Source organism: Gopherus evgoodei, chromosome 3 (genome assembly GCF_007399415.2).
Source record: "Gopherus evgoodei ecotype Sinaloan lineage chromosome 3, rGopEvg1_v1.p, whole genome shotgun sequence".
NCBI classification, from domain to species: domain Eukaryota; kingdom Metazoa; phylum Chordata; order Testudines; family Testudinidae; genus Gopherus; species Gopherus evgoodei.
Window position 1 is genome coordinate 301,959 of NC_044324.1, and position 26,664 is coordinate 328,622.

Here is a 26,664-nt window from a genome sequence, read left to right on the forward strand (position 1 = left end):
CTGGGGGCTCCCTCTGCAGGTGGGTCAGACCAGGGGGGCTGGAACAATTTGTATAGTGGGGGGCTGAGAGCCGTTGAACCAAACTGTAAGCCACTTTGAGCCTGGGGTGAGCCCCCCCAGTTCCAGCATCTATAGGCCATAGGGTGACCAGATAACAAGTGTGAAAAATCGGAGGGGGGGGGGGAATTGGCACCTGTATAAGAAAAAGCCCCAAATATCGCGACTGTCCCTATAAAATCGGGACATCTGGTCACCCTAATGGGCCAGGCCATCACCCACTGAGGTTGTACCCCAGGCTGGTTTAGTGTGTGTGGGAGCCTTGCACCCCCTGGTGTCCAGCTGCAGGTTGCAGCTGCTGCTCCCAGAGCCTGTGGTTTGGGTCGGATCCCTGCGGGTGATGGGGAAACTCCCCCTCCCCATTGCAGACGTGGCTCCTGCTGGGCCCCCCCACCCATGCTGCTCCTAACGCTCTCTCCTTGTCTCTTGTCTAGGGAGCCTGAGCCGGGCGGCCCCGCTCCATGCCATGCTGCGTGCACCCCCCGCCATGATCCAGCCGCCACTGGACATCAAGCACTTCCTGCCCTTCCCCATGGAGGCGCAGCCAACCGTGGGCCTGTTCCCAGGATTCAGCACGGTAAGGCCCTGGCTGCCACCATGCCCTGCCCTGCAGGCTCGGGTAGGACTCTGCCTCACTTCTCTGCTTTCCCTTCCCCTGTCCAGGCCTGGGGAACCCCCGAAAGCAGGCGAGACGGAGATGCACTTGGGCGAAGTGGGGAGGGACAGGGATCCTGGCCCGTGGCAGGGCTGGGGGCTCTGAGAGATACAGCCGGGGGAGTATGCCCAGTGGTCTGTGATGGGATGTTAGATGGGGTGGGATCTGAGTTACTACAGAGAATTCTTTCCTGGGTGCTGGCTGGTGAGTCTTGCCCACATGCTCAGGGTTTAACTGATCGTCATATTTGGGGTCGGGAAGGAATTTTCCTCCATGGTAGATTGGCAGAGGCCTTGGAAGTTTTTTGCCTTCCTCTGCAGCATGGGGCACGGGTCACTTGCTGGAGGATTCTCTGTAGCTTGAGATCTTCAAACCGCGATTTGAGGACTTCAGTAACTCAGACATAGGTTAGGGGTTTGTTACAGGAGTGGGTGGGTGAGATTCTGTGGCCTGCATTGTGCAGGAGGTCTGACTAGATGATCATAATGGTCCCTTCTGACTTTAAAGTCTATGAGTCATGAGTGTTAGAGCACAAAGCCCCAGCAAGCCCTGCGCAGGCCTTACAGACAGACAGGGATGGATTTACCTAGGTCTCTAGGTGCCTGTACCCCACACATCCCCTCCCCCTCCAGCATGCCCATGGTCCCCTGCCCCCCCATCAGAGTGCCCAGGCCCCACGCGTCCCCTGCCCCAGGGGTGCCATACCCTGTACATCCCCTGCCCCCCAGGGGGTGCTGTTGTATTACTTTAAATGGAATATAGGAGTCCAATGAGTGCAAGAGGTGAGCAGAGTTGCCCAGAGGATTCAGGGGGCCTGGGGCAAAGTGGGGGAGCTGTGGCGCTTGTACTCAGCTGACGGCGGTCCAGGTCTTCAGCAGCATTGCAGCAGTGGGGGGGGCCTTCAGTCGCTCCACGTCTTCGGCAGCACTGAAGGGCCCCCTGCTGCCAAAATGGTGCTGAAGACCCAGACCGCCGCAGGGCCATGGCTCGTGGGGCCCCTGCAGGGCCCTGGGCCCGGGGCAGATTGCCCCACTTGCCCCTCCCCGGGCAGCCGTGGGCACGAGCATGCCCCAGTCTGTGTCCAGCATCAGACAAGGTTCGGGGTTTGGTTATCAGAGCTCTCAGCTGAGCAGTGCCATGGCAAACGCCCCGGGAACAGCTCGGGAAGCCTGTATGAAAGCCCAGGGGAAGAAGAAAAGCCAGTGAAAGCCTTTGAGCTGTAAGGTATTAAAGGCTTTTCCCAGACCAGCGCCCCTTTATGCCCGGCCCCAGCCCTTCAGCTCCTGGATAGACCAGCCATGGGAGTAACTGGCCTTTGGCCGGAGGACGGAGCTGCCGGCTGAGCTGGGCTGGAGCTGCTGCTGCTGTTGTTAAAGTCCCATCCCGTTTCCCTGCAGACAGAACAAAACAAAACAAAACAAACGCCCACAGAGGGAAGGAGACCAGCAGCGTCTCTCTCCTCTGCGTGTTACATCCTGGCCCACGGGCTGATGAGCCAGGCCAAGACCCGGCAAACTTGGGGCATTGCTCTTCTCTTCCCTTGGGCACAGGCTTGCAGCCGTGTTGCAAAATATAGTGTCTTGGCAGCAAGGCCAGACTCTGGTGAGCCAGACGGTAAACAGGGAGGCGAGGAAAGAGGAGCAGTAAGATGGGGAAGGGAAAGAGACATGGCAGCAGGGGGTGCCGGGGGCAGGCACAAAGTCTCATGTCCCATGTGGTGGTTGGGATTTAGCTGGAGGTGTTGATGGCAGTGGGTCCCCCTCTGGGTGTGTCCAAGAGGCCCCGGGCTGAGCAGACAGGCAGTGGGTCCCTCTCTGGGCGAGTCCACGTTCTCCGGGCTGGGCAGACAGGCAGTGGATCCTTCTCTGGGCATGTCCACATGCCCCGGCCTAGGCAGATAGGCAGTGGGTCCCCCTCTGGACATGTCCATGAGGCCTCGGACTGAGCAGACAGGCAGTGGGCCCTCTCTGGGCGTGTCCACGTGTCCCTGGCCTGGGCAGACAGGCAGTGGGTCCCTCTCTGGGCGTGTCCACATGTCCCTGGCCCGGGCAGACAGGCAGTGGGTCCCTCTCTGGGCGTGTCCACGTGTCCCGGGCCGGGCAGACAGGCAGTGGGTCCCTCTCTGGGCGTGTCCATGTGTCCCGGCCCGGGCAGACAGGCAGTGGGTCCCTCTCTGGGCGTGTCCATGAGCCCTTGGGCCAGGCAGACAGGCAGTGGGTCCCTCTCTGGGCATGTCCACGTGTCCCTGGCCCGGGCAGACAGGCATTGAGTCCCCCTCTGGGCATGTCCACATGCCCCGACCCAGGCAGACAGGCAGTAGGTCCTTCTCTGGGCTTATCCACATGTCCCTGTCCAGGGCAGACAGGCAGTGGGTCCCTCTCTGAGTGTGTCCATGTGCCAGGGCTGAGCAGACAGGCTGTGGGTCCCTCTCTGGGCGTGTCCATGAGCCTCTGGACCAGGCAGACAGGCAGTGAGCCCCCCCCGGGCGTGTCCACATGCCCCGGCCCAGGCAGACCCGCTTGCGCTAATGAGTAGTGTGGACAGAGACTCAGGCCAGCCACCCGAGCTCAGACACATGGGCTGGGAGGGCTAAGGACCCTGAAGTGCTGCCCGGTGTCCGCACACCTGTGTTCAGTACACACGACAGCAGGGCTGCCTGGGCTGCGGGCTGGCTCCTGGCTCGGTGTTGCTGTGGCCTCTCTGGCCCAGGCTGGCTGGGGCGTCTGTCAGGGTCAGCAGGGTGCTGGTGGGTCCCATGGCAGCCAGGATGGCACCAGTTATGTCCATCCGGCTGCACCCCCGGCCACACCCCCAGCCTCCGAAGGCTCTTCCTTTATGGAGCCCAACACTAGGGAATGGTGGGGGGACTCCCCAGTGCACCCATTCACTTGTCCACCACTTAGGCCTAATTTCCGACACATCAGTGCTGGGGAGCTGGTTTCCAGCCCCACATGGCTCTGGGTCCCGGGTGGGATCTTCACACGCCCTGGAGTTCGATCCAGGGGCCTGGTCAGTCCAAGCCAGCATCTCGATCGCCCTTGTTCAGCCTTTCCCATGACTGGGATGGTTGTGGGCATTCATCCCACTGCCCTGCCCTGCCCTTGGGAGAGCCCTGTCCACACAGCCCAGCTCAGCTCATAACACCCATTAACTGGAGCCAGGCTTCTCACAATTGTCCCCAGGCTCCGCCCCACAGGGAGGGGGCAGCCGACAGCAGGGAAAGGTCCCCACCCTGGGATAACGCTGGCCCAGAACTGGAGGGCCTGGGAAGCCATGGCCAGGGCCCACTAGCCACCCTGGAATTTTATAACCACAGGAGGCACCTAGTGTCTGTCTGTCCAGCGGTCTGTGTCGGTGCCAGGGCAGTGGGGCTAGGACTCTGTGCCCACCATGCCTGACTGGCCTTGCCCCTTTGTCCCCAGCTTGGGGCTGGGGTTGACCCCACAGCTCTCTCTCTGCCAGCCCTGGGGTGCCCTTGCAGCCTGGTCCAGGTCTGTGGGGCAAGGTGGTCCCAGGAGGGCACAGTGTCAGCCATGGGAAGCTAAACAAGCATTCTCCTTTGGGTGGAGCGTTGGCACTTTAAGGGGGTGTAGCATTACATCATGCCCACTATCTGGAAGTGAGCTCTTTAGAGGCATGAGGGCCCAGATGCCATGGTGATGGGCAACTCAGGGAGAAGGGACTTTGGCAATCTGGCTTCCACTTCAAATACCCTGTTGGAAGATGGGCAAAAAATACCCAACACCTGTTTGTTAGACAACTGGAGAGCACTGGAGAGCAGGACAACTGGGTTCTATCCATGGGCGGGGAGTGAGGGCTTGTGCGTTAGAGCAGGGGGGCTTGGCATCAGGACTCCTGGGTCCTTTTCCTGGCTTTGGGCGGGCAGTGTGGATTAAAGTAGGGTGGGGGTGTCTGGAAGTCAGGACTCCTGGGTTCAATTTACGGCTCTGGAAGAGCAGTGGAGTCTGGTAGGTTAGAGCGGTGTGTGTATGGGGGGGGGGGGCTCGCTTTACTGATTAGAGGTGGGATAACTGAAGCATGTATGTTTGGCACAGTTAATCTGAAAGGTGATGTGGCTGAGTGGATAAGACTTGTGTCTGCTGTAATAAGGGACTCAGATTCGGTTCCCAGCTGGCTTCAGCTCACCTTGTGTAACCTCACTAGTAGCATAGCTAAAATGGGGACCTAATGCTGGTGAATACTGAGAACTGTTAAGTGTGCAGAAGAATCCCTAGGAGTCAGCAGAGGTGAGACCAGAACTGAGGCCACCTGATTCCCAGCTTAGTGTCTGGCCCAGTGTGTGCGGAGCCCTGCTTGGCATTGGGGCAGAACATCCACTGTTGAGTATTTTACAAAACCCAGGTCCCTTGAGGGCTCCCTTGAGTATTTTACAAACCCAGGACTGGAACAGTAGAGGTGGGGGCTGTGGTTCAGGAGAGGGGGCACTGGCAGGGCTGGGGGCATTGTGCTGGATCTGTTCCTAGGGTCCCCATGAAGTAGACGGGCCTGCCATGCTCTCCAAACTGGCTTGCAGAACTTAGCCTGAGGGCTTGGGGCTGCTGCCGCCCATCACCTTCGTCTCTGGGCATCTGCCTTCTGCACCACACAGATCAGCAGCAGCTGGGGCACCTTACTGGGTCTGTCTCTCCTTTTCGGGGGGCTGCTTGGTGTGGTCTTGGAGTGTTTGTGTTCTGGGGTCGTTCGGTTTGAGTTTGGTTTTAAAAGTTTTGAAGTCCCTTTGGACTCTGCTGGCCTTCCTGTAGCGTGCGTCCAGCCACCACTGAAATGCAGCCACCTCTGGGATGAGTGTGGCACAGGCAATGTTCAACAGACGCAACGGGGGGGGGGGGGGGTCCAGCATCCATGTGGAACCCCAGCTAAGTGGGAAGGCAGAAGGGAGCCCGGGCCCTGGGCGAACACCGAACTGTGGATTTGGCCCAGCTTCAGAGTGGGGATGAGAGGTGGCTGTGTTGGGTGGCTGAGGCTCAGGGATCGGAGGCTGCTGGACGTCTGTCCATAGAGTTAGTGCAGAGAGCGGAGCGCTCCCGAGCCCACTGCTGACACCATAACCGTGCAGCAGCTACTGCTCTGCTGGGCACAGGAGCCCCTGCCACAGGGCCGCAGCACGGGGAGGGACCACTGGTCTGGGACTCCTGCAGCCGGGGACAGGAACATCCTGCTGTCCATGGCTGCCAAGCTTAGGGCACCTGCCTGGGCAACATTTTATGTAAGGAGAGCGTTTGTATGTTTGTACCTAATTTGCATATGAGCAAAAATGGGGGGTGGCTCCTGCAGGGGACCAGATCTGGGGCAGTTCTGACTCCCTGACGGCCCCAGCAGCTCTTGGCTGAGTTGGTCCATTAGTTCAAAGCACTGAGGGGAGTTTGTGATATAGGAGCTGGAGCTGAGACCCCCCACCCCCCTCGATAATCCCTGCTGCGCTGTGCTGATCCAGGCAGAGACCAGCAGGCCAAGGGCTCTCTGTCTCATTAGCGATGCCCCGAGGCAGCAGGTCCCCCACGCTGACCTCCCCCTGGACAGAGCTGCCTCTCAGGAAAGACACATTTGTTAAACCCGGTTCTGCTCTCTGGGGAGCTGGCCCAGCCCAGCCTCCTCTCTCTGATCCCAGCAAACCGCTAAGGAGGGGCCCCTCCCTCTTCTGAACGAGTTGTCAGGACTCACCCATTATCCAAAACACTCAGAATACACCAGTAAAACAAACAGTGACCTCACCTCTGAACACAACCCTCCCCAAAGCACAGCCACTTCACAGGCACCATTCCTTAGGCCTGTCTCCCCGGCCCAGCCCTTCGGGAGGGGAATAGCTGCAGACAGCTGGGTGCTGGGATCACAGAGGATCATCCTAGAGCAGGCGACAAACCGCATGGCACCCCAGCTGCGCACAGCTATTTGTGACCGGGCTAGGGCCGAGGCTGCTGGGCTCTGGCAGCAGGGTGCAGCCTCCTGTTAAAGGCCCCATAGCCAATGTAACAATGGGACTGGGCCCTCTGGAAGGCAGGAGCCTGGGCTCTCTTGCGCTAAAAGCGCCAGCTGCTGCCATTCGAGTTAAAGGACGACACCCAGCGGCAGATTCCTAAAGCTCCCCTTGCGATCTGGCTGCTGGAAAGGGATGGAAACCCATCCGTCGTCATGTGGGGCAGACAGGCACATAACATGGCAGCGCCCCCTGAAAGGCAGCATGGCAAAGTGGGTGCAGCTGTTTGAGAGTCCTGGGTTCTCTCCCTGAAGTTACCTTGTCCCGCCCCTCAGCTGCCTCGAGGGAGTGAGCTGCGTCCGTCGCAGAGGGGGGCTCTGGGGATTGGTGGTTAGGGGTGCAGAAGACTCGAGCACAGTCTGTAGAAGGGCTGGGAGTTCGCTGCTCTTCTCCAGGCTAGGGGCTGTGCAGAGCAGTGGTGTAGCTAGGACAGGAAACCTGGGTGGACCCCAACTTTCAGGTGGGCAGGCAATGAAGGGGGATAGGAGGGATGAGGGTTTGCCTCCCCCCACCCCCTCTACCGCTTAGCAGGTGCTAGAAGATGAGGCTGCCCAAGGCACACTGGCTGCAGGGCTCACCCATGGGGCAGAGGAGAGCCCCACCACGGTTTGAACTCCGGCTGCTCCTCTTGCACTGGCTCAGTGTCTGTCTGCCCAGCTGACCGCTGCTCCGGTCTCCGGCCCCAGCACTAGCCCCCCCTTCGCCCCCAACCTGGGACAACTCCCTCCCTCCCAATCTGTGGATTTGGGGGGCTTTTGCCCTGATTTGGGTGGGCCTGGTGCGGAGAAGGACTCTCCATCTATAGGCACTTCACTGGGCCCGCATGACAGCCCTTGACTGATGCACAAGTGTCACGAGCGCTGTCTGACCAGCAGGGAGCCTCGACAGCTGTGTGCCATGGGAAAACGCTGAATTAGCCTTTTTTTACTTTTTGAAAAATGAGAAACATCTGAACCTTGTTTAGCGAGTCTCCATTAGCCGGCTCCCTGTATTCACCGAATGGAAGCTGACAGCCTGGCTCTGAGCAACAGGACTTGGGCTGTCAGCCCTGGGTGGCAGGGTTTGGGCTGTGGGTCCTGAGCAGCTCAGTTCAGGCTGTGGGGCTCCGGGCTCCAACTGTCAGGTGAAGCCCAAGTCCTGCCACGTGAGACTGACAGCAGGAGCCCCATGGCCCAGGGCTGAAGCTCTCCGGATTATCTGAATTTTTGATTATCCGATCTGGGCCCAGTCCCCTTAGATTGCACAAACGGGGTTCACGGGGTTCCATTGGTCCCTCCCGTATTGTGGTAGGGAAAGTAAAGTTCCATGTTTCATTTTAATTGCGAAAAAAACACAGATTTTTATGGTTATTTATTTATTTTTTTAATGACAGAAAACTGGGCTCCCTGCTGGTCAGTCACTCTGTGTGTGTGTGTGGGGGGGGGGGACCGTGGTGCCCACTGGAGGGCTGCTGCACGCCCTGGATTTGGCTCAGCCACCTGAGAGCAGGACTTGCCTGTGGCTAACTCCCCTATCCCCACAGCATCAGTGGCCTGCCTGCTAGCAGGGTGCTGCCAAGTTCCTCAGTTGGCTGGGGAGGGGGCAGCATGGCCCAGCCGCTTTAGGCAGCGAGGACCCTTCCTGTCTCTCTCACTTGTGCTGGGGCCTGGGAGCCCCTGGCTTGGTGCGGGGAACCAGCCAGCCCCACAACAGGGAGGTCTGGGAGAAGCATGCGTTCTTCAGGCCTCAGCCCACGGGAGGGGCTGCTGTTGCTGTAGATCAGAGGCCCATTACATTAGCCGTTATGTATAGATTAAAATAATATATGAGCTGTTGGTGTAGCAGATGCCTGGCTTCCAGGAGGGCCTGATTAGATCATTCTGGCACCCGGCCGGCTCCCCGCCCAGCTGTGCTAGCTACACCTGAGCTCCCCCCTCTCCAGGCCCTCCAGCAGGAGCAGGCTGCACCCACACAGCAGAGGGGTCACAGAGCGACTCGGCCTGTCCTCTTCTAGTGAGTTGGGGGGAGCCCAGGGCCCCCTGCCGTCTCAGGCTGCTGCATGGCAGGGGGGTCCCCGTGTGTGTATGGGGGGGTGTAGGGAGCAGGAAGCTTGGCTCTTCCAACCTGAATTCTCCCTCTTCCCGCTGTCCAGTTGCTGGTAAGTGGCTGGAACGAGGGCCTTGGGGGCTGGCACTGCCCAGGCTGGTTGAAGCCTGAGGCAAAGTGTTTGGTGAAATGGGTTGAGCCATCTAGGACCCCCGCCCCCCCTGCCATAGGGACCAGTCCCGTCCCCGCAGTTAACCCACGTCCCACCTGGAAAGGGAGGCCTCAGCCGCCATCTGGGGCAGGGCCAGGGCCAGGGGCTTGGCTCTCAGGCCCCCAACGTTGCAGAGGGATCGGGGACCGGTTCAAATGCGGCTGGGGCAGTTGGGGTCCAGCAGGGGCTTTGGCCCCCCAGCCAGCGCAGCTCCAGTGGGGCGGATTGCAGCGCCCGGCCTCTGTTCGGCCCGGCTGGATTGTGCTCCCGGGCTGGACAGGGCTGAGCGCTCACCGCCCTGCCCCAGGTGCCCCCGCTGGGCGGAGCGCACGGCCCGGACCCGCTGCTCCTGCCCCGGGCGGAGCGCAGCCGGCGGCGCGCCGGGGTGGGCTCCTCCTGCTCGCTCCGCCCCGGCCCGGCGGCTCCGCCCGCAGCCGGGCTGCGCCGGGGACTCTGCCGGGATCAGCGCCGCGGCGGGGCTGGGGGAGCGCGGCGTCGCCCCCGGCGGGCGGGGTAAGGGGCGGCGGCGCGACGCGTTGCGGGACCGGCTCACCGGAGGCTGCTGCGGGAAGCGCGGCCCCGCGGGGGGGGCGGCAGGTGTCCCGGACTGGCGAGGGGGAGAGTCCGGCTCCCGATCCCCCCCATCCGATCTCCCCGCCCCCCAGCGCGTTCATCCCCCAGGGTCCCTGCCCAGCCCCGCAGACCGGTCTCCGGCTCCCGCTCCGTCCTCCCCGGCTCCCCGCATCCACCTGCACCGCTTTCCGGGTCCCGCAGCGCCCCGCTCCCCGTGTACCCCTCCCCGCAGCACACTGCACTCCGTCTGCTTCGCTGCAGCGCCCCCTGCCTCCCCGCAGCGCCCCCCCCCCCCCGTCCCTCAGTTCCTTTCCTGATGGTTGTTTTGCTAATGTATTTTTGAGACGCAGACCGGGTTTCCTGTCTCCCCTGAGGTCGGGTCACCCGGGGTGTCACCACCCCACACCCTCCTCGAGGTCCCTTCACGGCGACCTCCAAGCGCTAAGCAGTCCCTGCTGCACCAGCGCTACAGACTGCCCTGAGGGGAGCTCTCCACTCCCACAGCGAGGTAGGGATCCCCCCATGGCAGAGCCACCCCAGCTCCCTTAACAGCATCCAGCAGCTGGTCCCAAGCTGTATCCGTGATCAGCCCAGCGGTTTGGTGTCTGGGGGGTGGGAGGTACCTTTAACTCCCAGGAAGCCCCAGGGGGTGCTCACCTGTTCAACTTTCCTCACAACCCCCTCTGTGGGTTTTCATTGCCTGCCGGGAAACAGGGGCTGGGGGAGGTTTGTAAGCATGCAGTGATGCACTTTGCTTCATGGCCCCCAGGCAGATGGAGAATTGCCCCTGTTTTACAGCTAGGGAAACTGAGGCACAGAGGTGGACTCACCCAAGGTCACTCAGGTGATACTGGCCTGTCAGGGTGCTGAGCACACACGATTCCAGCTTTAAGGGGGTGCAACCCCTCTGGAAATCCATCCCTGGGAGCCCCTGATCTCCAGACCCCTGCCCTAGCCACTGAACCCCACTCCCCTCCCAGAGCTGGGAACAGAACCCAGGAGTCCTGACTCCCAGTTCCTTCCCTAAGCAGTAGACCGCACTCCCCTTCCCATAGGTAAGACTAGATCCCACACATCCTGGCTCCCAGCCTTCTGCTCTGTGCAGTGACAGAAGGTCTCAGAGGCGAGTGCGTGAGGAACGTGCTGGGGGGGGGGAGGACGACTCTGTGTGAAAGCGGAACAGCAGGGGGCTTGTGGGGAGCACTTGCCAAGAGGGGCCTTTCCCAGGCGGCTGTGCAAGCCCATCTGTGCGAAGAGCCCTCTGCTAGACGGGCGTCTCTGCTAAAGCTCTTGAGAGCTGGCAGCTCTGGAGGTAATTCCCCTCCCCACCCCCAGGGGGGATGGCTCCTGCCCCTCAGTCAGGGGCTGTGCGGGGAACTGCAGCAGATCCCCCCCAGCTCCATCCCCGCCCCCACGAAGGAGCCATTATAAACCAGCCCTTTCTCTTTTCCCCTGCCCGCTAGGGCCCAGTCCCTGCTTGCTGGCAGCAATTCCCCCGACTCTGGCTCCTGAGAACCCAAACGCTGCATGACTGGTAATTGAGCTCCAATCGCTCCGGCCTGCTGGCTCCGCGTTGCTGTGCCTGCTTTTAGAGGTGGGGTGAACTGAAGCAGGGAGAGGGGAAGGGATTGGCCAGGAATAGAACCCAGGAGTCCGGGCTCCCAGCTCCTCCTCTCGCTGCTCCTGCGCCGTGGTTTCACGCTGCCTGTTACCCAGGCTCCTGTCCAGGCAGCACTGGTAGGAAATCCCAGGCCAGACGCCCGGGGGAAGAGCTGAGGAGGCAGAGCGATGCAGAGAGGCGGCTCCGGAGCTGCAATGGAGGATGCTCTTGCGCCGAGAGGGGCTGGGGACAGGAGCAGACAGACAAGGCAGAGTGCAGAAGGGGCGAGTCCTTGGGCTGGTTTCTTTGGAACAGGGGCAGGGCAGGAGACAACTTGGGCAGGGCCATTAGCGCATCTAATCATGGTCAGGAACGTGCAGGGAGCTGCCCTGCTCCGGCCTGGGAGACGGGTCAGCGCCGGGGAGCTATTCCTGGCTCTGGGTTTATTCCAAGCCATTATCTGCTAGGCCTGGGGGGTTGCTTGTTGACTGTCGGTGACAAGATGTAGCCACATCCTCTCCCTGGTGACCAGCACCGTGCTCCATAGGCTGTGTGATGCCTGCGGCCCAGCACACGGAGCCAGCCACTGGCCTCCATTCTGCTGCCTCCATTCCCAGGGCTGGGTTTCTGCTGGGCGGGAGTGTAGGAGGGGAATCATCGCACACTTCCAGGCCCCCATGCATCTTGCTGGGCTGTGGAATCCCAAGGGCTGTTAATAATGAGATGGGCTGTTTTAATGTGCCTGTGAAATCTCACCAGAGCCCAACGATCTCGTGGCTGTTTGTGCCCCAGTGAAATGCAGTCACCTCTGGGGTGGAGCTCTGCAGACAGCAGCCAGGAGAAGGGGAGCCTCTGGCAGAGCAGGCAGGGGCAGGATTCAAAGGGGGACTTCTAGGTGTGCCATGATTCTACCAGCCTTTGCCACCCTGTGGAACTGTATTTTGCTAATCCACTCAGGGGTGCCCACACCAGGTAGTCACCGAGAAAGACAGGCCCAGCCATGTAGGGGGGAACTACCCAATGATATTACCCTTGGGGAGCTCTCAGCTCAGCCTTGCTCCCTTAAAGCAAGTGAAACCAGCCCTCCCTCCCATGCCAGCCTGTCTCCTCCCGCTGCCCAGGAAGCCTTATCTGATGGCTAGAGCACAGGGCTGGGAGTCAGGACTCCTGGAGTCTATCCCCAGTTCTGGGAGGAGGGTGAAGTCTAGTGGTTAGAGCAGGGGGCTGGGAGTCCGGACTCCTGGGGTCTGTTCCTGGCTCATGCTGTGACTATGACTCATCTGTCCCAAGTGGGTAATGGAGCCTCCTGGCGTCAGAGTGCAGGGCTCTGCTTCCCCATTTGCAAAGTGCTGTGAGGGCCTGTTCTGGATCCCAGGATCAGTGCCACGCCCCAGCTTTGGGACAGGCCCTTGGAGGGACCCCTTTAATGTGCCCGGGAGTCTCACTTCCTCCAGGGCAGCCTTGGGGCTTCCTGGCCTTCTGAGACTGACCCTCGGGGCTCCAGCCCTCCTGCCCCATCTGATGCAGCCGGGTCCCCTCCTCAGGGTCGGACACCCCTCCTGGAGCCCAGCACTGGAGTCCTCAGCCCGAGGCCTCGCCAAGCTGTAGGTCAGGCGCTGTCTGTCTGCCTGTCTGCCCTCCTTGGTGAGAGCCTCGACTCCCAGCAGCCAGCTCATATCCACACACCTTCCCTGTTCTTTGTTTTCTGCTGGGTCTGTGCCCAGCTTCCCCAAGGGTGAGGGGGTGGAATCCATCTCCCTGGGGCGCTGGGTGTCAGCGTCCTGGTGTTTGGCTTTGCCATTGTCTTCACGGATTCTCCATTGATAAAGGGTCGCCTCGGCCAGTCCTTTTTAATGACTCATCCCGGCTCAGGCAGCCGGTGACATTGGTACCTAGGTCTCTCTACCTGCCCTAAGAGCAAACAGTCCCTTCCCCCACTGGGTAGCCATGCGAAATACAGGGGAAACTGAGGCACACAGGGGCTTCCTAAAAACATTATAGAAAATTCTCCCCTTGGGGCTCTGGGCCCGATGAGGAGGGGTTGTGGCCTGGGTTCTAGTCCCAACTAGGGCTGGTAATGCCTGGGTGGGGCCTGGAGTATGCGGGACAGTTATCAGTCAAGGGGGCTGAGACTCTCGGTAAACCCCTCGTCTGCCCAGGGGTAGGGGCTGTGACCCAGTGGCTTAGGGCAGAACTGACAGCGGGGCAGGGGTTAGTTTCATGCTGCGGGGACAGACCAGGAAGAGCGGCTGAGCCTTCCCAGGGTGGATGGGAGCTCTGCACCCCCTGGCTGGCTGTTAGGGCAGGGGCCATGTCAGGACTCCTGGGTTTCCTTCCTGTCTCTGCCACTGGCTTGGGGTGACCTTGGACTGTGCTTGGAACTGAGAGGTGGAGGACATGGGAATCAGGGCTGGGGTTGCTCCCCTCTGGCCAGGGTTCCCTCGCTCTGGCCGAAGAGGATGTTGGTGTGGGAGCAGAAGGGCCAGGGCCCCCAGTGGTGCTGAGCTTGGTGCAGATGAGGGGCCGGAAGCCGTGTGGGGAGCTCGGCCCTGGGGGTGCAGGCTAGCAGGGATCCCCTCCCAGAGGCTGCAGTCGGTGTGAAAGGGCCTTGGCAGCCCCAGAACTTGCTCTCTTCCCTGCATTGCAGGTCTGGGGCCTCCAGGCTTTGCTGCCACACATGCATCCCCCTCCCTCGGCAGCCAGCGGGCGTCCCTCCCTCAGGGCCGGATCCTCTCACCCCTGAGCGGCCCCACTGCAGGGGCTGGCTCTGCAGGCTCCCAAAGTCACCTTTCCAGGCTGCATGAGGCTGACAATGCATCTCCCTCATCCGGTGCAGGTGACTCTGGCACAGGCCTCAGTGCTCCTGGGGTGGGAGGGAGCAGAGCCAGGGCTCCACAGGGCAGGGAACGGGGAGAGCAGAGCTGGGGCTGGAGGGGGGAGCAAATCTGGGGCTCCACAGGGCAGGGTAGGTGGGGGGAACAGATTCGGGGCTCAGCAGGATGGGGGGAGGAGCAGAGCTAGGGCTCTGTGGGGCAGGGGGGAGCAGAGCCGGGGCTGCATGAGACAGAGGGGAGTGGAGCTGGGGCTCGGTGGGGTGGGGGAGGAGCTGGGGCTTGGCGGGGCAGGGGGGAGCAGGTCTAGGGTTCCATGGGGCAGGGGGGGAGCAGAGCTGGGGCTCTGCGGGGCTGGTGGGGAACAGGTCTGGGGAGCGGAGCTGGGGCTCTGCGGGATTGTGGGGGAAGCAGGTCTGAGTAGTGGAGCTGGGGCTCTGCGGGGCTGGGAGGGAGCAGGTCTAGGGAGTGGAGCTGGGACTCTGCGGGATTCGGGGGAGTGGCTCTGCGGGTCTAGGGGGAGCAGGTTTGAGGAGCGGAGCTGGGGATCTATGGGGCTGGTGGGAAGCAGGTCTGGGGAGCGGATCTGGGGCTTTGCGGGATTGTGGGGGAAGCAGGTCTGAGGAGCGGAGCTGGGGCTCTGTGGGGCTGGGGGGGAGCAGGTCTGAGGAGCGGAGCTGGGACTCTGCAGGATTCGGGGGAGTGGCTCTGCGGGTCTAGGGGGAGCAGGTCTGGGGAGCGGAGCTGGGGCTCTGCGGGATTGGGGGGAGCAGGTCTGGGGAGTGGAGCTGGGGCTCTGCGGGTCTAGGGGGAGCAGGTCTGGGGAGCGGAGCTGGGGCTCTGTGGGGCTGGGGGGAGCAGGTCTGGGGAGCGGAGCTGGGACTCTGCAGGATTCGGGGGAGTGGCTCTGCGGGTCTAGGGGGAGCAGGTCTGGGGAGCGGAGCTGGGGCTCTGCGGGATTGGGGGGAGCAGGTCTGGGGAGTGGAGCTGGGGCTCTGCGGGTCTGGGGGGAGCAGGTCTGGGGAGCGGAGCTGGGGCTCTGCGGGGCTGGGGGGGAGCAGGTCTGGGGAGTGGAGCTGGGGCTCTGCGGGTCTGGGGGGAGCGGCGCTGGGGCTCAGTAGGGTGTAGGGGAGCGGAGCCAGGGATCCATTGCAGGGAACATACAGGGCTCGTTGCTGAACATTCCCACCCCCCCATGGCTCTCTTTGTCGTCTGCCTGGGCTGTGACCAGCTGTGGGGGGGCAGGGGGCGCCTGAGTCGGCTCGACCCACAGCTTAGATGAGGTGGAAGCAGAAATCTCTGTTCCCTGCCCCCCACCCCAACTAGCGCTCTGTGGTGGGGGTGCTGGGAGGGGTGATCCATGGGGAGTTGGCTGTGCTGGGGAGGATGGGCTGGGTGGGGCCTCTGACCAGATAAAGCCCCTAATCCCCTGGCGGCAGCGTGCAGATGTTTGCTCTGGCCCTGTGCCCCATGGCTCAGCGCCCCCTAATCTGCTGTGGGAGCCCCGTGCTGGATTAGCTGGGCGGAAATCCGCCTGCCGTGGTTAACTCTCAGTGCTCCCGGCTCTGCCCATCAGCAGGACCTGAGGGGGTGCGGGGGGAATGAAAGACTAGGAAACAGGTGGCCAGGGTGCCAAGGGGGCATGTGCAAATTACCGCCCAGGGCTGCATGGGGCTGGGAGGGAGTTGTGCCCATAGGCAGCACCCTGGGCTCAGGACAGCAGAAGCCTGCAGTAAGATGGCCCCAGGGTCCTGGCCCAGGGAGTGCCAGACCTGTACCCAAGCTCTGTTGGGGGGGCTTGTGGTGGCTGCCCTGCGGCTCCCCTCGCAGAGGAAGGGTGGCCTTGTGCCTAGCACGCTCCTCTGTCTGTTTAGGAGACCTGGGTCAGTTCCCTGGTTTGCCGCACACGTCCTGTTTGAGCTTGGCCAAATCTGCCCCATTGCTCCTTTCCAGAGTCAGCCACCCCATGGGGCCCTGCAGCAGGGTCACACAGCGGGGCAGTGGCAAGAAGGGAACCCAGGAGTCCTGACTCATCCTTGCTCTAACAACAAAGCCGCACTCCCTCCCCTGCTGGGCATGGACTAGAAGCCGAGGTCCTGGCTCCTTGCCTGCCTCCCTGCCCCAGTTAATAGGTCTCTGGGTCGCAGCTGCTTATCTGGTTACAAGGAACCTCCTTGCGGAGCCCCGCTACACAACTCCCAGCTCCGTGTGCAGGTGGCGGAGTCCCCCGCGGTGCGCCAGAGGTTGGTCCTGGCAGAAGCTACCAGGGTCAGAGACCTCCTGGACTACGACTGGGGAGACTGGCTGGATCCCCTGACGCTCGCTCAGCGTGTGGAGCTCTCCAGACCTTGTACTCCCCGGCATGTACTACAGGAGGTGAAGGCCGCTTTGCCGCCCGCTGCTCGGGCCTACCTCAAACAGGTCCTACATGAGGGCACGCCCTGCCCACCCTCCACCTTGAGCCCTCTGGACCTTTTCATCAGGCCCCTGCCCCGTGGACCCGACCGGCCACCCTGCCCCTTCTCCGCAAGCTGGCTGCACGATCTGCAGCTGGTCCGCTTCCATACCGTGCCAAGGAAACATCTCTACACGCTCATGCTCCACACCCTTCACTTCCTCACCCTTGTGTCCCACCCTGATGCAAAGTGGCAGGACCTCCTGCCACCTCTCAAGAGTGAGGAACCCCAGTGGGCCAGCCTATAATCTACCCTGGTCCCAAGGCCCACCGGGGATATCAGTTGGCGGCCTCCTTCATGAGGCCGTGAGCACGGGCGTGTACTTGGCGCGGTTTACCCCTGCCCCAGACACCTGCCCCTTCTGCGGCGTGAGGGAGACCCTGGCGCACGTTTATTTAGAGTGCGCCAGGTTGCAGCCCCTATACCAGCTCCTCACCAATATCCTGTTGCGTTTCTGGCTGCACTTTTCCCCTTACCTCCTTCTCTACGCACTCCCTGTCCGTGGCCCCACAAAGTTGCGGGACCTCCTGGTCAACCTCCTCCTCGCCCTGGCTAAAATAGCCATCCACGCAACCAGGGAGAGGAGGTTGGCCAATGGAGACTCCTGTGACTGTGGGGCTTGTTTCTGATCCCTTGTCCGTTCACGTATTCGGGCGGAGTTCCTCTGGGCAGCGTCCACTGGCTGTTTTGACGCCTTTGAGGAGCAGTGGGCTTTGTCCGAGGTTCTCTGCTCGGTGCCCCTGTCAGGCTCCCTTCTTATGACCCTCTGACCGCACTCCTGTCCCTGTTCTTTTATTAGTTGTCCCCCGAACTCATTTGGGTTTTTGACATCCTGTAGATCCTCTCCTTAGGCTGTGGGGGGATCCAGTTCCTGGAAACCCAGTAAGTACAGGGAACACTCCACTTCCCGGAAACCCAGTAGGTACAAGGAACATGGCTGTGGCTGGTGGGATGTGTCGGGGTGGATCTGGGCTGTGTGAGTGAAAGCGAGGGTCCCAGTGTGGGGTGGGGTGTGAGCGCGAGGGGGTGCCCAGCATGGGGTGGGGGCATTGTCCTCCATACAGTACAGAATCGGGCTCTGTCGGTTCTGTCTGTCTTATGGCCCCTGTCATCCTGGTATCTGGATGCCTCACAGCCAAACACTCCTGAGAGGCTGGGCAGGGCAGGGCAGGGCAGGAGAGGGCTGGGCTGGGCAGGGCAGGAGAGGGTTGAGCTGGGCTAGGCTGGCCAGGGCTGTCATCCCCATGTCCCAGCGGGAAGCCGGGGCCCAGAGGGGCTGCCTGAGTCTCCACGGCCACAGAGGCAGTTGGTGGCAGACCAGGAAGTCGAACCTGCTGTCCCACGGCCTCCCCTGAACCCCCTTTGTCTGTGCCTTGCCCTGAGGCTGGATCCCTCCTCCCCCCCGGGTTCATGACCAGATCTCAGGACTGAGCGGGAGCTCAGAGGGATGCTGGTGACCCAGCTGGGTAATTCCCCTCTCCCCACAGCCAGGCCAGCCCCAGCCAACCTCTTGGGGCTGCAGCTGAGGCTTAAATCCCCGGCTCTGGTTGTGCAAAGACGTGAGTGCTGCTGCCGCCCCTTCCTAACGCTGAGGTGTGAACCCTGGGGTGAGGCTCGACTCCAGCCCCAGCTCCGAGAGCTGCGCCCAGCCCCCATCCTTTTGGCTGGCTCCAAAGCCTCTTCACTTCCTGTCCTAAAGTGGGCTGGGGTGCTGCTGGCAGTTGTTTGAACAGCTGCCCTGTGAAGCGAATCCAGCTCCCAGGGGCTGGGGAGGAGAGGAGCTAGGACGCTCTGCCCCGAAAATCGGGGCTGGCCCTGAGTTGCAGCCCTTGCTGCACGTGAGCAGCAGAGAGCCCCTCTCCTCCCGGATGGCTGGGAAGGGCAGGACAGGGCCAAGAAGGGAAATTCCTCTCCCGCTAGCGAATGCTGGAACAGTTGCCGGGCTTGGCTGGGAGCACGATGGCTCAGCTGCCCTGGTGGCCTTCCAGCACTCAGCACAGGGGAGATCGCAACTGCAGGGAGCCGAATCCATCGCCTGCCCCAGCCCCTCCAGTTCCTGGAGCCACTCGGCCGCCGCGGGCAGCTCATGAGCTAAGCAGGGCACCTGGCATCCTTGCCTGCATGGGAGACTAGGAAAAGTCAGCTGCTGGGGGGGCTTAGCAGGGGGCACTCTCCCCTCAGAGCTGAACCTGACGAGGTGCCAGGAGTGCTGTGCTGCAGGGGGCTGGGCAGAGGTTCAGCAGGGGGCACTGTGCTGAAGGGGTCCGGGCAGGGGCTCAGCAGGGGGCGCTGTGCTGCAGAGAGTGGGGCAGAGGCTCAGCAAGGGGTGCTGTGCTGAAGAGGTCCAGATGGGAGCTCAGCAGGGGACTCTCTCACCTTGCAATCAGGGCTGAACCCAGTATAGACTTGGGGGGTGCTGTGCTGCATGGAGTGTCGTGAGGGCTCAGTAGGGGGCACTCTCCCATCGTAGTCAGTGCTGAACTCAGCACAGCTTTTGGGGGCTGTCACGGAGTCCCCGGGTGATGCTCTGGAACAGCTCCCCACAAAGCCAGGCAGGACTTTGGGGAGCCTCCTCTCCCTTGGAGCAGACTTGTTCAGGCCAAGAAGCTCACACGTCTTCACCTCCTGGGGCTCTCCTTGGAGCATTCAGCATCCTCTGCCCCTCCATGTGCATCCCACAGCGAGCCCATCCAGGCGGGATCCTGGGGAAGCCACAGGGTTCTGCACCCCCACTTTGCAGTCAAACGTGACTTTCAGCCAGCCAGTAAAACAGAGGTTTATTCGATGACAGGAACAGGGTCTAAAACAGAGCTTGTAGGTTGGACCCCTGTGCCGGGTCCATTCTGAGGGCAGTGAGCCAGACCCCCACGTCTGCCTTCAGCCAGCTCCAGCCTAACAACCCCCTTCAGCCCCTCCTCTCTGCTCAGCTCCTTTCCCGGGCCAGGAGGTCACCTGATCCCTCCAACACCTTCAGTTGGCACCTTTGCAGAGGAGGGGCCCAGGCCATCAGTTGCTAGGAGACAGAGTGTCAGGCATTTAGGTGCACTGGCCCTTTGCTCTGCAGCAATCACACACCCTTATCCCACCACCTAGATATTAAGAACTGCCTAGGGGACACTGAGGCACCAACACAGTATTCAGAGCAACATTAAGAACATTCCCAGTTCGTCACAGGGGCGCTGTGCTGCAGGCAGCAAGGCGGGGTCAGCAGGGGGCGCTATGCTGCAGGGAGAAGGGCGGGGGCTCAGCAGGGGGCGCTCTCCCCTCACAGCCTGGGCTGAACCAGTGTCCCAGTGTGAGGCTTGGGGCTGCTATTTGTCAAAGAGTTGTCAAAGTGAGACATCAGCCACCTCTGGCCATTGCATATCCCCTGTGTTCCCAGACGAGCTGGGCAGGTACATCCCACCTCCCCCTGTATTTTCAGTTAGATACGTCATTACCCTTCATGTCCTGCCCTAATCTGTTGTGCAGCGATGCTGTGTGCTGTTCACACTGGCTGCCTCCTCCCCCTCCCACCCCGAGGCAGATGCATTTCAGCATGGGGTTAAGGGATGTTGAGATAGCTAGTGCTGTGGAAGGCCCATTAAAATCAATGGGGGGGGGGTTGTAGAGGGACCCCTCTTCCCCAGGGAGTGGATCAGGGAGAATCAGGCACAGGAGGGGGGTAAGCAGACAGTTGAGCTGTAACCTAAGCCAGGAGGGGGGTTGGGAGAAGTGACACCTTCTAGCCCTGAGACTGGACAAAGGAGAGGAGGAGCTGGGGGGAGGGGGGAGAGAGCTGCTGGAGGAGTTTTTAGTTTCAGTTTGGTGCTGGGTGGTGGAACGCAGGGAACCCCAAGGCTGTTGTCTAAGGTCCCTGCCCCCCAGAAGGACTTGACTGAGGGGTCCTGGTTATACCTACAAGCTCTGTTTTAGGCTGCATTCCTATTGTCCAATAAACCTTACATTTTACTGGCTGGCTGAGAGTCACGGTGAATCCCAGGAAGAGGGGTACAGGGCCCTGACTCCCCCACCATGGTGACAACTGGTGGCAGTGGTGGGATCTACTGCACCCCATGGATGGCGCTTCCTGCAGTAAGTGACTGGGGAGCAGTAAAACGAAGGGGGATTGTCAGGGAGCAAGTGTGCTGAAGAGTCAGAGAGAGGCGGTTTCAGGCGGTGATTAACCCCTGGGAGTGTGTGACCAGAGAGAAGGACTTTTGCAGTAACAGGGTTCCCCTGGGGACTGCAGCAAGCGGTCCCAGGGGTGGAGGAGTCTGCAGCTCGACCCTGGCAAAGAAAAGATGACCTCAAGAAGGGCTGGCACACTAGGGGTTCTTCCTAGAAACTGTGGAAAGCTGAGAGCACAGACCTGCGAGTGGCCAGCAGGAAGATGTATGCTAAACGCCTTAAGAGTGACCTGGTGGAGCTGTGCAGGCAGAGGGGGCTGCACATTGGGAGGTCCACCAAAGAACAGCTGATTGCCCAGTTGGAGGAGAAGGATCGCTTGAATGAACCGATCCCCTGTCCCTGAGGAAAGCCGCCTGGCGGACGCAGCGTGGGCCCCGGGGCCTGACCTGGCTGGAAGGGGTCTTACTGCTGCTGAGGACATCCTGAGACCCTTCCTACCTATGCCTCGGGGAGGGGTTGGGGGAAGCCCAGCGAATACCAAGGGCCCCCTGACTCTGGCGGCCAGCAGGGGATTGTCCCGGCCGAGCCCCTCATCCCTGGAGCTGAGGCAGCTGGAATGTGAAAGGGAGATGAGGCTGAAAGAGCTTGAGTTGAGGCTGCAGGAACTGAAGCAGGAGCAGGAAGAACGGGAAAAGCAGCGGCAGCATGAAGAAAAGCAGCATCAGCATGAGCTGGAGGAGATGGAGAAACAGCATCAGCGTGAAGAGAGACAGAGACAGCATAAGCTGGAGCTGGCCAGGCTGAGGAGCAGTGGGCTCCCGGCTGCTGTGAGTGAGGAGACCCAAGACTGCAAGGAGCTTTGATAAGTGCTTCCTAGCCCAGCGTAAGGAGGGGGAGGACATGCACACCTTCCTGACAGCCTTTGAGAATGCCTGCGAGCTGCACAGGGTTGACCCTGCGGACAGGCTCCAGTTTCTCACCCCCTTACTGGACTCCAAAGCCGTGGAGGTATACAGCCGAATGAAAGGGACGGAGGCAGGGGACTACGAACTGTTCAAACAGGCCCTGCTCCGCGAGTTTGGGCTGACTCCCGAGATGTACTGGCAGAGATTCCGGAGTCAGCATCAAACCCCTGAGGTCACATACCAACAACTCGTCAACCGGATGCAGGATATTCGTGCAAGTGGACAGCTGGGCCCAAGTTAAAGAGGACCTGCTTGACCTATTCATACTGGAGCACCTGTACGAGCAGTGCCCATCCAACCTCAGGCTATGGTTGGTGGACAAAAAGCCAGAGAACCCGCAGCATGCAGGGCAGCTGGCCGATGAGTTTGTGAACAGTCGGGCAGGGGATAGCAGGGAGGAGTCCCAAAAGAACAGACCCACCCCAATGCAGAGAGAGAGTCACCATGGGACCTCCCAGCGGGGAAATATGGAGAACCCCCTCCAAAGGGGGTCACCTGGAATCAGGACCATCCGACCCACTTGAGAGGACCAATGGGACATGAGCTGCTATCACTGTGGCCAGAGAGGCCACATACGGTCCCAGTGCCCCAGGCTCACGGACAGACTGAGCAGACCCAAACCACTCAGGGTTAACTGGGTAGAGACCCTGCCGGATGCAAGGCAGACGGCCCAAGGAAGGGGGACTGACAGTTTACCACCTGCTCAGGGGGGAGGAGTGCCCCAGGCCAGCTCCTCTGGAGGGATAGATGCTCCAGAGTCAGGGTTCTTGGTTTACAAGGTGGGCTGTCCCTCCAGAGAGAGTGCCTTGTTCCCTTGGAGGTGGATGGGAGGAAGGTCAATGAATATTGGGATACGGGCTCTGAGATGACGCTGACCCAGCCCGAGGTGGTGGCCCCAGATTGGGTGGTGCCCAACACTTACCTGACCCTGACGGGGGTGGGCGGGACCCCATTCAAGGTGCCTGTGGTGAGGGTACACCTGAAATGGAGGGCCAAGGAGGGCCCTAACGAAGTGGGGGTGCACCATCATTTGCCCACTGAGGTGTTGATGGGGGTGGGACCTAGAGGACTGTCCAAGCAACCCCCAGACCGCCCTGGTTGTGACCCGTAGCCAGAGCCAGCGAGGGGCACTATGCCCTGACCTCAGGAAGGTGCTGGATGCTACCGTAGTGGGGAGGCAGTGCCCAGGAACAAGACTCAGAGAGGCTGCAGCTTCAGATCTGGCCAGCGAGAGGGAGCAGGCCCACGTCCCTTCCCCAGCCGCTGAGTTCCAGGCCGAGTTGCAGAAAGATCCCTCCTTGCAGAAGCTAAGGGACCTGGCTGACCTCAGTGTGATACAGACTATGGGGAGAGGCTGCCAGGAGAGATTCCTGTGGGAGGAGGGATTTCTGTACCAAGAATGGGCTCCCCCAGGGGAAGTGGAGTCATGGGGGAGCAGGAGGCAGCTGGTGATCTCCCAGAAGTTTCACCACAAGCTACTGTACCTGGCCCATGACATTCCTCTCGCAGGGCACCAGGGAATCCAGTGCACCAGGCAGAGGCTGCTACAGAACTTTTACTGGCCTGGGGTCTTTACTATGGTCCAACAGTACTGCTGATCCTGTGACCCCTCTCAGAGGGTGGGGAAGGCCCGAGACAAGGGGAAGGCGGCTTTGAGGCCTTTGCCCATCATAGAGGAGCCTTTTCAGAAGGTGGTTATGGACATAGTGGGGCCGCTCAGCAAGACGACCTGATCGGGGAAGAAATACATTCTGGTGGTGGTAGATTACGCCACCTGCTATCCCGAAGCAGTGCCCTTAGTTTCCATTGAAGCGGACACCGTGGTGGATGTGCTGCTGACCATTTTCAGCCCAGTGGAGTTCCCCAAGAACGTACTGACAGACCAAGGGTCCAACTTCATGTCGGCCCTGCTCCAGTGCTTGTGGGAGGAATATGGGGTTCGGCACAGCTGGGCCTCAGCATATCACCTCTAGTCCAATGGGCTGGTGGAGAGGTTCAATGGGACACTAAAGATGATGCTGAAAACCTTTATGAATCAGCACCCACAGGACTGGGACAAGTACTTACCTCACCTGCTGTTCACGTACAGGGAAGTGCCCCAGGAGTCTACCAGATTTTTGCCTTTCGAACTGTTATATGACAGGAGGGTAAGGGGGCCCCTAGACCTGATGAGAGACAAATGGGAGGGGAAGGCTACTCTCGATGGAGAATCGGTGGTGAAGTATGTCCTGATCTTCCGAGAGAAACTTGCTGAACTCATGGGCCTGGCCAGGGAGAATCTCTTCACAGCCCAGAGGAAGCAGAAGGTCTGGTATGGCTACACGGCATGGGCCCGCACCTACGCCACCGGGGATCAGGTGCTGGTTCTCATCCCCGTGAGGAAAAACAAACTACAGGCCGCCTGGGAAGGTCCTTTTAAGGTGGCCAAGCAACTAAATGAGGTAAACTACATAGTGGAGCTGTCTAACCGGGCGCACCACTGCCGGGTGTACCATGTCAGTACAATGAAGCCATATTATGACAGGGGGAATGTGGTGTTGGCCATGTGTGGACATTGGGAGGAGCAGGGAGATGACCCTTTAGTAGATCTATTCCCTGGGACAAGAGCTGGCTCCCCCCGCTGGAAACAATTCCCCTCTCTGATCAGCTAACTCCTGCCCAGCAAGCTGAGATCAGAGGGGTGTTGCATCTCTACCGACAGCTGTTTTCCAACCAGCCTGAATGCACTAATCTGACTGTCCACCGGGTGCAGACAAGATTGCACCCCCCTATAAGATGCTCTCCCTTCCAAGTCACAGGGAAAACGGCTCACAATCTGAAAAGAGAGCTCAATGACATGCTGGCTTTGGGGGTAATCCAGCCATCTTCCAGCCCTTGGGCCTCGCCGGTGATGCTGGTCCCCAAAAGGATGGGTCAAGCTGGTTCTGTGTGGCCTATTGGAAGTTTAATGCCATCACTGTACCTGATGCCTACCCCATGCCCAGGCCTGACGAGCTCCTAGACAAGCTGGGAGGTGCTCATTACCTTACCACCATGGATCTTACAAAGGGCTACCGGCAAGTGCCACTGGATGCAGATGCCAGGCTGAAATAGGCCTTTATCACCCACTGGGGCTCTGTGGGTTCCTGACCGTGCCTTTCGGCCTCAAGGGAGCACTGGCCACCTTCCAGCGCCTGGTGGATCAGCTACTGAGGGAGATGGAGAGTTTTGCTGTGGTGCATATTGGTGACATCTGTATCTTTAGCCAGACCTGGGAGGACCATGTTTCCCAGGTTAAACAAGTGCTGGACCGACTCCAGGAGACTGGGCTGAGCAGAAAGGCTGAGAAATGCAAGATGGGAATGGCTGAAGTATCTTACCTGGGCCATCGGGTGGGGAGCAGGTGCCTGAAGCCGGAACCAGCCAAAGTGGAGGTGATCAGAGACTGGCCTGCTCCCCAAACCAGAAAGCAGGTCCAGGCCTTTATTGTGATGGTGGGGTACTATCAAAGGTTCATGTCTCACTTTAGCGCCATAGCTGCCCCCGTCACTGAGCTGTGCAAGAAGGGGAAGCCAGACAAGATGGTCTGGACCGAGGAGTGCCAGGAGGCTCTCCGGGCGCTGAAGGAGGCTCTGGTCAGTGGCCCAGTTCTGGCAAACCCAGTCTTTGACAAGCCCTTTATGGTGTTCACCGACACCTCAGACATGGGACTGGGGACGGTGTTAATGCAGGAGGATGAAAAGGAGGAAAGATACCCCACTGTGTATCTGAGCAAGAAGTTGCTATCCTGGGAGCAGAACTACGCGGCCATCGAGAGGGAATGCCTTGCCATGGTGTGGGCCCTCAAAAAACTACAACCGTATCTGTTTGGGCGACACTTCACCATGTACACCAACCACTCTCCCCTGACCTGGCTACACCAGATGAAAGGAGCCAACACCAGGCTCCTGAGTGGAGCCTGCTCCTGCAGGATTATGACATGGACGTGGTCCATGTGAAGGGAAGTGCCAACATGATAGCAGATGCGTTGTCCCGGAGAGGGTTCCCTGAACTTCCCCACGTCATTGGTCAGAGTGACCCCATTCAGTTCAGTCTCCAACGGGGCGGGGGCGGAGATGACCTGAGAATGTTGCAGGGGAGTTACATTGGGGATGGGGGACTTCCCTTGAAGGAAGATCCCTGAGCTGTAACCTGAGCCAGGAAGGGGGTTGGGAGCTGGACAAAGGAGAGGAGGAGCTGGGGGGAAGGGGGAGAGAGCGACTGGAGGAGTTTTTAGTTTCAGTTTGGTGCTGGGTGGTGGAACGCAGGGAACCCCAAGGCTGGGGTCTGAGCTCCCTGACCCCCAGAAGGACTTGACTAAGGGCTCCTGGTACCTACAAGCTCTGTTTTAGGCTGCATTCCTATTGTCCAATAAACCTTCCATTTTACTGGCTGGCTGAGAGTCGCAGTGATCCCAGGAAGAGGGGTGCAGGGCCCTGACTCCCCCACACTCTGTGACAGGGTGGCAGTGCTGGGCTCTGTGGGGGTGGTAGGGCCAGGCTCTGTAGGGTGATAGCACCAGGCTCTGGGCAGGTCATAGTGCCAGGCTCTGTAGGGGTGGTAGCACCCAGCTCTGCGAGGGGGTCATAGTGCTGAGCTCTGGGAGGGTGGCCGTGCTGGGCTCTTGGCGGGGGGAAGGGCCGAGTTCGGGGGGGGGGACGGGGTGGTAGGGCCAGGCTCTGTAGGGTGGTAGCACCAGGCTCTGGGCAGGTCATAGTGCCGGGCTCTGTAGGGGTGGTAGCACCCAGCTCTGCGAGGGGGTCATAGTGCTGAGCTCTGGGAGGGTGGTAGGGCTGGGCTCTGGGAGGGTTGTAGCCCCCGGCTCTCCCAGGGGGTGGTCATGCCGGGCTCTGTAGGGGTGGTAGCACCCGGCTCTGCGAGGGGGTCATAGGGCTGGGCTCTGGGAGGGTGGTAGGGCTGGGCTCTGGGAGGGTTGTAGCCCCTGGCTCTCCCAGGGGGTGGTCATGCCGGGCTCTGGGAGGGTCATAGTGCTGGGCTGTCCCAGGGGGTGGTAGCGCCGGGCTCTGGGAGGGTTGTAGTGCTGGGCTCGTGTGGGGGGGATGGTAGCTCTGGGCTCGGAAGGGGTGGTAGCACCCGGCTCTGCCGGGAGGTGGTAGCACAGGGCTCTGGGAGGGTCATAGTGCTGGGCTGTCCCAGGGGGTGGTAGC

At 60.6% G+C, this 26,664-nt stretch overlaps 1 protein-coding gene across 4 annotated transcripts in view; it reads left to right on the forward strand.

The window, feature by feature from the left end:
- Positions 1–529: 529 nt before the first annotated feature.
- The window catches only part of ZNF385A (zinc finger protein 385A), a 52,479-nt gene continuing 26,344 nt past the window's right edge, over positions 530–26,664 (forward strand). Inside the window, exon 1 of one of the 4 annotated variants that reach the window (XM_030554390.1) lies at positions 530–634. In XM_030554390.1, the coding sequence (XP_030410250.1) occupies positions 545–634 (90 nt within the window). In that variant the 5' untranslated portion in view covers positions 530–544. Of the gene's footprint in view, positions 635–8,805; positions 8,845–9,426; positions 9,457–13,938; positions 13,953–26,664 lie in introns of those variants that run through there. The other 3 variants (XM_030554388.1, XM_030554387.1, XM_030554389.1) reach the window with 3 other exon arrangements.